Below are 10376 nucleotides of genomic sequence, written 5' to 3'. Positions count from 1 at the left end.
CATGCTTCGGGTTTTCTTTGAAATGAACTCCAAAGCTCAAAGGAAGCTGTCAGGGTTGATGCCATAATGCTAGTAGCTTCTTTGTTTCAAGAGAGTCCACCCCTATAATTAGTCAAACTCTCCATGCACAGATTGGAAGCAAATACATTTATATGGACTTTTAAGAGCTTCGGGGCTGCAAACATGAACATTCTGATGTATTTATGCATGAAGAGTTTGATTAGATATAGGTAGAAGTGGAAAAGCAGAGAATCCCCCCTAAGGTGTTCCAGAAAGGCAGATCCTCTCATAGAATGAATGCATCAACGCACTTTCTACAACCAAACAGGTTGCAAATTTTATTTACCTGAGGATGTGAAATTTAGTCCCCGAGCACGTAAATTTTACACATTTCATGGACGTAATTTTCACGTCCGCGAAGTCGGGAAAATCACGTCCCCGAAGGCGTAAAAATCACGTCCCCGAAGGCGTAAAATTTACGTCCCCGAAGGCGTAAAATTCACGTCCCCAAATTCGTAATATTCACGTCCCCGAAGTCGTACAATTTACGTCCCCGAAGGCGTAAAATTCACGTCCCCGGAGGCGTAAAAATCACGTCCCGGAAGGCGTAAAACTCACGTCCCGGAAGGCGTAAAATTTCACGTCTTCGAAGGTGTAAAATTTACGTCCCGGAAGGCGTAAAAATCACGTCCCCGAAGGCGTAAAATTTACGTCCCTGAAGGCGTAAAATTCACGTCCCCGAAGGCGTAAAATTTACGTCCCCGAAGCGTAAAATTCACGTCCCCGAAGACGTAAAATTCACGTCCCCGAATTCGTAATATTCAAGCACCCAAAGTCGTACAATTTACGTCCCCGAAGGCGTAAAAATCACGTCCCCGAAGGCGTAAAATTTACGTCTAAATCACTCGGGCCGTAAAATCAGCGGTGTGTATTGTTGGCGTAACACTTCTTTTTTTTCGGTATACAGCCTCACCGAGTGAAGAGCACTTGTTGAGCTTGGAAGTTTGTTTTAGAGGAAACAAGTGGTACCCTCTTGCTTTTTTGCGAAATTGTACATTGGGCAAAGTATACTTACATCGCAAATCCTAGTAGCATGCTAGGGATGATTTTCCAAGGAAAAGACGCCGCTGGTTCTTCTCACTGGAGAGAGAAAATCCCAGCAGAAAAGGAACGAAATAGAGCCTCATTTAATAAACTGAACAAGCAAGCGCAAAGCACGGAAGTTAGCCCTCCAACATAGCGCAAAGCTGTATGTTAAGTACTTGCTCGTTGGCATGAAGAAGCCGACGTGAGACACTCTTATCGGCATCAAGATCTGTGGCGTGCCGACAGTGTCGTGCATCTAAACCTATGGAAAAAGATCGATTCTATAGGTTTTTGCAACAAGCGTCTTAACAGTCGATTTTTCACTATAGCTTCAAATAGGAAAATATTGATCGTCAATGATTTACGCTTCACCACTGATCAATATCCGTGACTCAGCAGAAACGAGGAAGGTAAAGAGGTAAGCAGCGAAGTGTTGGTATTCTCTCACCTCATATCAGGAATCTCATATCACGGCGTCTCACGATTTGCGATCAATCGATTGAGCTGCCTTTTAAACCCACGGAAAAAGATCGATTGTCGGAGTGTTGGCGACGTATATCCCAACAATCGATTCTTCAACATGCCGTCAAAGGGAATAAATCGAAAGCCGATGATTGTGCGAGTGATGGAGATGGGATGTGATTCAAGCCCGCACGAAGAGAGTATCACCGCGGACAAATGACCATAGCATGTAATAATTACTCATTACAAGATTGACCTTCGCCGCAAAACAGTTGGCCACCAAGTGGTGGGCTCGGGAAAGTCGGTGCGGCGGGAATCCACGCAATCATCCGGCTGAAATGTGAAACCGGCGCCGTTTTGATTGAAATTTCCAGGTTACGGCCATTCCTGAAATTGTATGGATTCCAAGATACACTGATAAGTAACAATGATTCATTACCTGTTAATTCACTGGTTTATTAGATCTCAAGATCTCAGGACACGTCAGTGACCGTCATGAAACAATCATAGTTGGGGGAAAAAATTGTAAATTCATTATTATCAAAATACATTTGAATGATATCTCATAAAAATAGGATAAAAAATTAGATGAAAAAGTGCACTATAATGCTCGACAGCATTATAAATCTATTATGCGCAAGTGTGAGGTAAACTGAATAAAACCATATAAACAATAGGATTATTCAGCAATCGAGTGTCTCACCTATGACTTTTTCATTCATTGAAGGAGAATAGTTCAAAACTTTATTGATGTCCCGAGCTTCATGGCAGACAATTTTTGGTCCCTTTAAAAGTTTAAAGGGCGGCCTTTCTTCCAGGAAGCATGGGTGAGGGGGGGGGGGCTTTTCTTCTAATTGTAAAAGCATTTTTGTATCATCTCGTTCGGAGGAGCATGAAAAATAATTATTTTCTTTGAAGTTGCTGGGCAAAGTTTTGATTTTTAAGAAAGTGACGATCAATGTTCATTATGACGAAAATTTCGCATCTTCGTTGTTTATTGACGGATGAGACTCAAATTGTAATGGCTCTCATGGACGAGAGAGATGGTTAAGCATTAGTTTTCAAATGGCGAATCTCTTCAAAAAGGCGGAACATCGGTATCACGACCGGCGGATTTCCATGAAACTCAGCTTAAAAATCCAATGCAAGATCCATTTTTCTCGTTACTTTGCAACTACTCCGTAATTACCTACCTCGATATGACCATGAATTTTTACTAGTCATAATTTGTCCTTACGAATATGCGCTAATTCCCGAGGGAGAAAATAAATACCAAGGCTCTTTGGCCAGACGAACCGACCGTGCATACGTCGTTTTGCTCGTTTTTGCCCAGCCCTCGTTGAGGGGTGGAATGCTCGTACTCGTGGTTTCAATTTTCCCGATTTTTTTGAATTTTTTTATTTTATTGTTCCAGGTGCCCTCCATGTCGAAAACTCTGTCGGTGCCTTTGTTGAATCCGGAAAACAGCTTGAAAGTGGACGCAGTTCTAGAAATGGAAGACTGCGAGATGAGCTGTCTAGCGACGATCCCTCGAAAATCCATCTGTACCAACTTGAACAAAGTCGTCGAGTATGACCCTCAGCTCACTTTCTGGGCGTATTTATCTGTTCGCGTCACCATAGCGATGATCACCGGCACTGCGTTCGCAATGTTTGAAGGTACAGCAAACCGTTCACTGCGTGAGAGATGAGTGGATGGAAGTAGAATAAAAAATCCAATTTGGAAAATCCTCGGCAATGAAGCTTTTCACAGGGATTTGTGATTTCAGTACTATCACTTCTGGAAAATTTCGAGAGGAATACGAAATTACCGCTGGTAACGAACTCTCAAGCTCAAAAAGCTTCCAAAGCTGAGGTGCTAATCAAGCTCACTATGCACATTTAGAAAGCAAATAATACTTAAAAAATGTGGCCCGAACTGTATGTAACAAGGTGATAATATTGTGCGAGTCCACACAATTTTGCGAGGGAAACAAGGTCAAAAAGTTCACAAATTTCAATCAGAGTCAAAATTTCCAAGGCTATAGTCATGGCAAGCCTTCTAATTTATTCGTTTACTGCCTGTGTATTGACAGATAGACTCTCATAATTTTATTACGTTACTAAATGACACTTTTATCTCTTTAAGAGACCAAGAAGTATATTCGTGGTCGAATAAGCTCATTAAATCATAGAATATTTATGTCTCACAGACTGAGAGCCAATTTTTACAGTTTGAGAGACTAGTCCATCATCTTAAACGTATTGTCGGGCGCTATTATGCAAGATAATTTAATTAGGTGTCTCGTAGGATCATCAGTGTTCAATTTTCACTTGTGTCGAATTAATTGATAGCCTGAGGTGAAAATCTGAAGAATTTGAGACAGTGAAAGAGGAGAGCCGCTGTTTGCTGTTTTCCTCCATTTAAATCTATGTAAAACAATCGATTCTTGGTGAGGCAGCTTACCAATCGATATTTTGAATGGATTTAAATGGAGGAAACACCGTGCTGCCAACTTTCAAAATCGCCACTGGCATAGTCCTCTCCTTTTTAAGTCCACGATGCACTCACTGCTAATTTAGTTACTATACTTTCTTATCAACTGACTTAATTTTCATAATAACTACACTCCCACTCCCACCTCATACGGCATTATTTAAATTATTACCATGCTTGCCAAGATTCAAAATTCCTCGAAATTCCAGGTGCTGCGATTGCGATTTTACGAGAGGAAAAGGCTGATTATGGTTTACAACGACTATACGCACAGATCGGCGGCATGATTAGTTCACCAATGGCCGGGTACCTAATTGATTACGCGAGTAAAGGCAAAGGCTACACCGATTTCAGGTCCGTAACAAGTGATTTAGAAATGAGACTTATTTTAATAGAAATTTCCTTTTCTACCTAGAATTTTCTTTCTCCCCTTCCCCATTCTTCTCCTTTCGTCCCTTCGATTCTCCTCTCCATCCCTCTTCTACTTCCCCCCACTCTTTCTCCTTCCATAGACTCAGCGTTGAAATTCGTTCACAGTTTTAGTGGCAACAGTAGACTTGTCTTTTAATACTGCACATGACAGTAAAATAGACTTATGAAAACGCCTTCATTTTGAAAAGATACCAAGAAGTGTACATAAAAGTCGTGAAGTATGAACACTTTAACACTGTAAGTGATATTTAAAACATATATTGAAATTTGGTTTCCTGAGAGTGAACTTGTATCGTAATAGTAACGTATATTCTCGTCGTGCATGACATCTCATGTAATGTTTTCCAAACATAAATTTTGATTTTTTTTTTTTTTTTTTCTTTTTTTTTCTTTGACTTCTGAGTGAAAATTATACAATTTAATATTTTTGATTGAGTGAAAATTATACTATTTAATATTTTTAATTGAGTGAAAATTATACAATTTAATATTTTTAATTGAGTGAAAATTATATAATTTATTATTTTTGATTGAGTGAAAATACCCAGAACTTTTTATGAATTGCATTTATCTGGTTTTTACAGGCCAGCATTCTATTTTTATGCGGCCCTTAAAACAACGACTGCATTCCTAATGCTTACAATAAATTTGGAGTTCAAGGCTCCGGCCAAAAATGTGGTGGCTGATGTGGTGGAAGTTCTCAAAAAAGTGGAAATTATGGCACTTCTGTTTGCAATATTTATAATGGGTAAGAACACTTTCGACATTTACTTCAAACAAGACTCTGCCATTTTGATTTTACTCTACTTTCCTAAGAAAGATACGAAAGTCTAGTCGCCTTAATTTCCTGATACTGTCTTCAATCATCGCCCAAAAATGTAACCGCAACCAAAGTAGCAATAGTTGCAAGATTATTTTCAATTGGCATTACAATATCTTAAATTCTAATTCATTAATTATTTTCGTCTGTGATCTCGACGAAATTCTAGAATTTACAGTATTGCACAACAATTTAATAATCGAGACTTATAAAATTTCGGGAAATTTCAATTCTTGCTTTCTGTAACCAGATTCTCCTAAAAAAAAAAAAAAAAAAAAAAAAAAAAAAAAAAAAAAAAATTCATACTCGTCTGATTACCGTTCAGATTTGTTTAGGTGCTAATAGGCCTCCATCAAGGTATGAATAAACAGGTCGAGGATCAAAGGCATGAATTATATCTAACAACGTTCGTTTATGTTGTACAGGTACAGCATGGGGTTACATAGAAAGTTTTCTCTTCTGGTTGCTTCAAGACCTCGGGGCCTCCAGAGTTTTGATGGGCTCAACTATAACTGTAGGTGGCCTTGCCGGCATGCCTCTGCTCATCATGTCAGGACCTATTGTTGAAAAAATAGGTCATGCTAATGTTTTATTCCTCGGTTTTGTTTTCTATGCAATCCGTCTCGTAGGTACGTTTTTTATGAATTTTATGTAAGTAATCTTATCGTCATTTTTTTCATCATTTTTACTTTGATTTTCAAGGTGGAACAGGAAATGTGTGTATGCGCAGCCGAAAAATGGAGATTTTCGATACGGCTCTACTATTTCTGGCTCATTTTAAAAACGATGTATGTGCCATTCCTCTCCATATGCATAAATGTAAATCAAATTTCAAGTACAGTTCCATAAATTTCCAAGAATTTCTTTAAAAATTCGTATTTTATCGAAAAGAAGTTGGCTAAAATTTGAACTTTTAAGCATGAGAGGATATATTCAATCACAAAAAAAAAAAAAGGTTTCAAATTCGTCCCAGAAAAAACGCCGTAGAACTATGTCGTTTTAAAAAACGGAATAGACCATTATGTTCACGCTGTAAGAAAATATTTTTTTTTCAGTGAAAAATCTTGTGGAGAGTTTTGAAATTTTGGCCAGATCAAGAATGAAGGGTTTCCTCTCGCCCTAAAATTTTGAGATTTTTTTTTTAAAAAAAAAACTGCAACTTAGAGTCTCATTGAGAAATCCCTTCATTTTATGTCGATGTCTCTGAATGTTACCCTTCAGCTCGAGACGACTGAACGTTTCTTAAATTTATAAAACATCTAGAGTTTGCATTCCCTGACCAGGTTATTCACTCATTGTCGAGCCGTGGCAATGTTTGATTTTTGAGGCGATGGAATCCGTTACGTCGTCTTTGGCATTCACAGCTGCTGTCACGTACGCCGCCAAACTGTCTAATACATCGACAGACTCGAGCATTCAAGGAATCTTAGGTGGCCTTTATTATGGAGTTGGTGAGTATGTCCATGCTTTTTATCAACGAGCCGTGTAAAAAACGGTCGACATAAAAAATTTTTTGGACCACTTTGCATATGAAAGAAGAAACCTGAAGGATTTTCACTTATTGCACACTAACAGGAATTCAAAAAACGTGGGAAAGCGAACGTGAACAGGAAATTGGATGGGGACCGAAAAGTGGTGTTGAAAGGTTTTGAATTACAAGTTTTACAAAAGATATACAAGACAAAGATACTACAAGATACGCCTAAAGCCATGAAAAGGCGATGCGTGGAGCTCACACGAGTCTACGGTGAAAGAAACATGCAGCCCACGCTTATATAGGCTTGTGACGTCACCGGTGGTAAGACAACAACAATATACGTGATTGGCTGGCTATAATCAAAGGAGCCATCAGCTGCAAGTCTAGTCATTACTGGAAATACGATGACTGGATGATAAACCAGAAGATTTGAGAAGTTGAGACAAAAATGCTCAAATCCAGCCATCGCTAATGGCATATGGAGAAACTTCCTAAGTAGCATTTTCCAACGGAAAAATCTCAATATTTGAAAATAAGTTGCGATTTGTTTTTAGATAAAGGTGCATGATTAAAGGTGCATAATATCGCAATAAATCGACGTCGCCAGAATCGCGAAACATTCTCTGGTCAAATCGAAATTCATTGCGATCACCACTACTTGGGTAAAGGAAAAATGAAAGGGACAATTGATGGGTCTCTCAGGGCTCGTGACAGACCATTCTTCCGTCCTCTTATTTATTGAACTAAAAAGATATTTTAATATCCTTATCTTACCTGATTTTCTCAAATTTTTAGTTTCCTTTTTCCATTTTTGTAGGTAAAGGTGCGGGTGGTCTGTTCGGTGGCTACTTAATGAAGGCATTTGGAACGCGGGCGACGTATCGAATTTTTGCAGTCCTAACGCTCGTCACCGGCTGCATGTACTATTTGCTCAATCAAATTTACATCGTCGGCCGAAGCATCAGTCAAATCGAATCAGGTCCAGCTTCATCTCTTAAGGTAATTTTAGCTATCACTATAACGCGGCCGAACCTCCAGAGGACCTTTTGTGCTCTCTTGGGCCGCTTTCTGTGCAATATAGAAAGTTCTTACCTTTTTATAACCGAAGTGAAGAAACTGCAACGGTCGGCATCACAATACAGCAACACTGTCGTGATGATCATTGAAGATCTTTCAGTCAGTACTTTAGAACGTTATTAATTTGGACGTATCTTAAACGAAAGAAAACGAAAAGAGTTCATATTCTCCTTCATTACGCGGTAATGCAACTTTACTTGCTTGAAAGTTGAAATAGTTGTATCACGCGTTTTGCCCCGTAGCTTTTGCCGCTAAATTGCGCTTAATTCAGTGATACGACCTATTTCTATTGAAAGGAACCAGAGACAGGTGGGGAAGAAGGGGTGTACCGTGTACTCGTTGGTAGAGGGCCGTGAGGAAGGTTTCAGGACATTTTGTCAACGATTTTTTGTCCGCGCACCTTTTTTGTCCAGTAATTTACGCCCACACGTAAAATAAGCAGCAGTGACTTGGTCCAAGCGTTATATTTTAGTCGGTATGTAAAATTATATTGACAATATGGAAATGAGAAATTGAGAGAGAAAGAGGTGTTTTTATGGTTGCTTCTAAATGAAATGTTTTTACTTTCTCCTTTTGAATCATCTTTTTAAATTTCCATTGGTGAATATTTGGTTTTATTTCTATCCTTAAAATATTCGATGTACAATTTACCTTATATATGTATAGGTACTTTTTTTTTATTTTTTTTAATTTTTTCTTTACGAAATTATTACTTCATTTTGAAAACATTCATATTTTTAAAACGTGACAAATATTTGTAAAACCTTTTTCAAGTGACATTAATCTCAATGAGCCGCAGTTGTGCGGACAGAAACTGCAAAAATGAATAAAAGGGAAAAAGAACCAAGAAGCACTCAATCTTTAGTTGTAACTCATTTGTACATCGATCTTTTAGAGTCAAATACGTCAAATTTTGAGCGTTCGGTTGCGCGTACACCTCGCTGCAGCACAATAAAAGCACAAAATGTAAAAGAAAAAAGGAAAGTGCTCTGGGAATCATTAAATTTGACACGGAACCACCAATATTTAAAAAATACACACTATATTATTATTGTCCTTTGATAAATTGATAATATTTTTTTCCCATCAATTAACATGAGAATAATCAATGCAGAGTAAGCAAACATTTCAAAATCATGAGTTAAAAAACACTGACTATGCGAGTATAAATATTAAAGCCTAACTGAGCGGAGCGGCATGCTGCCTGCGCGAGAGGCTCACTGGCGCCTACAAACCTAACTGGATACTTCACGCATTACACAATGCTTGAAGTATCCACTTAGGTTTGTAGGCGCCATACTTCACGCATTGCACAATGCTTGAAGTATCCACTTAGGTTTGTAGGCGCCAATGCGCGTTTCGTAAAATAAAAATAAACTATGCAGCACGCAAATCTCATGCCCAGATGTCTCGTTTTAAGTTGAATCATTTTCACATAGTTAACTTTGGCATAAATACATTTCATTCTCATTTTTCTGCAAAGGGTATTCGTTTTAGTTGTTCAAATAATAAAACAATTTTCTTTTCAGGATAAGAAGAAGATGGAGTCTGAAAATTCAGCATTGAAGAACAGTATCAATAACGGTGGCGTTGTTTACTACGTGAGCGAACCAAATCACGAAAAAACCACAAATAGTGCCGAAATTCAGAGCAAAAAAGACATCGATGCCAAGAGAGAAAATGAGCTCAAAGGTGAAACGAATTTAGGGCTTGAAAACGACGATGGAACCACGGATAAGCCCAGTTCTGATGTTCCAACAGAGACTACATACAGATAACAGTGATTTAACGATCTGACATTCGTCCATACCAGGGATTTCAGCGAAATAAAACTAATGGACTTTTGAAAAAAAATGTTGTTCTTGTTGAAAGACGCAAAATATCAACTAATAACCAAAAAGATTAGTACCCTGTCATTCTGTTCTTTTTTTATCATTCCTTTTACAACTTTATCTATGATCTTCTTGTAAAATATTTTACCTAATTTGACGTAATTTGTTTCTATACGTATAAAAATTATTGGACGTTCTTATAGCTCAAAGTGCAATAACGTGTGGTGTGTACTATCATTATTAAATATCGCTAAAATAAAATCGTTCCTAATCTTTGATTTTGATGTAAAATGGATACATCGGACCAATACTCTTTAAAAATCAATTCTCTGAAAGTTCTAATACAGTCACATATTTACAATGTTCCTTCAAGTCCAGACAAGGTATCTTATCATCAGTTATACTTTGATTCTATCTAAGATCTCTTTAATTTGGCTACAATCGAGCGGAATGTAATCTTCGACAACACCATGATATCTCAGTAGAAAAATACCTGCAATTTACTGAAAATGTTTGAGAAATACTCATACGTGAAATCACACCAAGTTTCAAGAAGTAAGTACGGCAATATTTTGTGTTTAAGAATAATTTGTTAAAAATCGTCGTCAAAAATTTAGACAAAAATTTCAGTACGCTTCATAATTGATACCTCATCAATATGTGAAATCCTTACTTCTAATCGTCTCAATTCCCTTCCTTAAAAATTTTCCAAACT

General features: G+C 37.9%; 1 protein-coding gene across 1 annotated transcript in view; it reads left to right on the top strand.

The window, feature by feature from the left end:
• Positions 1-9732, top strand: part of LOC109033204 (uncharacterized) — a 42965-nt gene extending 33233 nt beyond the window's left edge. Inside the window, exons 7-13 of the mRNA XM_019045717.2 lie at positions 2963-3206; positions 4233-4377; positions 5040-5203; positions 5701-5904; positions 6559-6726; positions 7570-7751; positions 9359-9732. Coding sequence (XP_018901262.2) covers positions 2963-3206; positions 4233-4377; positions 5040-5203; positions 5701-5904; positions 6559-6726; positions 7570-7751; positions 9359-9607 — 1356 coding nt within the window. The 3' untranslated portion in view covers positions 9608-9732. The remainder of the gene's footprint in view (positions 1-2962; positions 3207-4232; positions 4378-5039; positions 5204-5700; positions 5905-6558; positions 6727-7569; positions 7752-9358) is intronic.
• The last annotated feature ends 644 nt before the right edge of the window (positions 9733-10376 follow it).

This window comes from Bemisia tabaci, chromosome 1 (assembly GCF_918797505.1).
Source record: "Bemisia tabaci chromosome 1, PGI_BMITA_v3".
Classification (NCBI taxonomy): domain Eukaryota; kingdom Metazoa; phylum Arthropoda; class Insecta; order Hemiptera; family Aleyrodidae; genus Bemisia; species Bemisia tabaci.
Note: the sequence above shows the minus strand (reverse complement) of the source record. Positions and strands in the feature narration are given on the sequence as shown.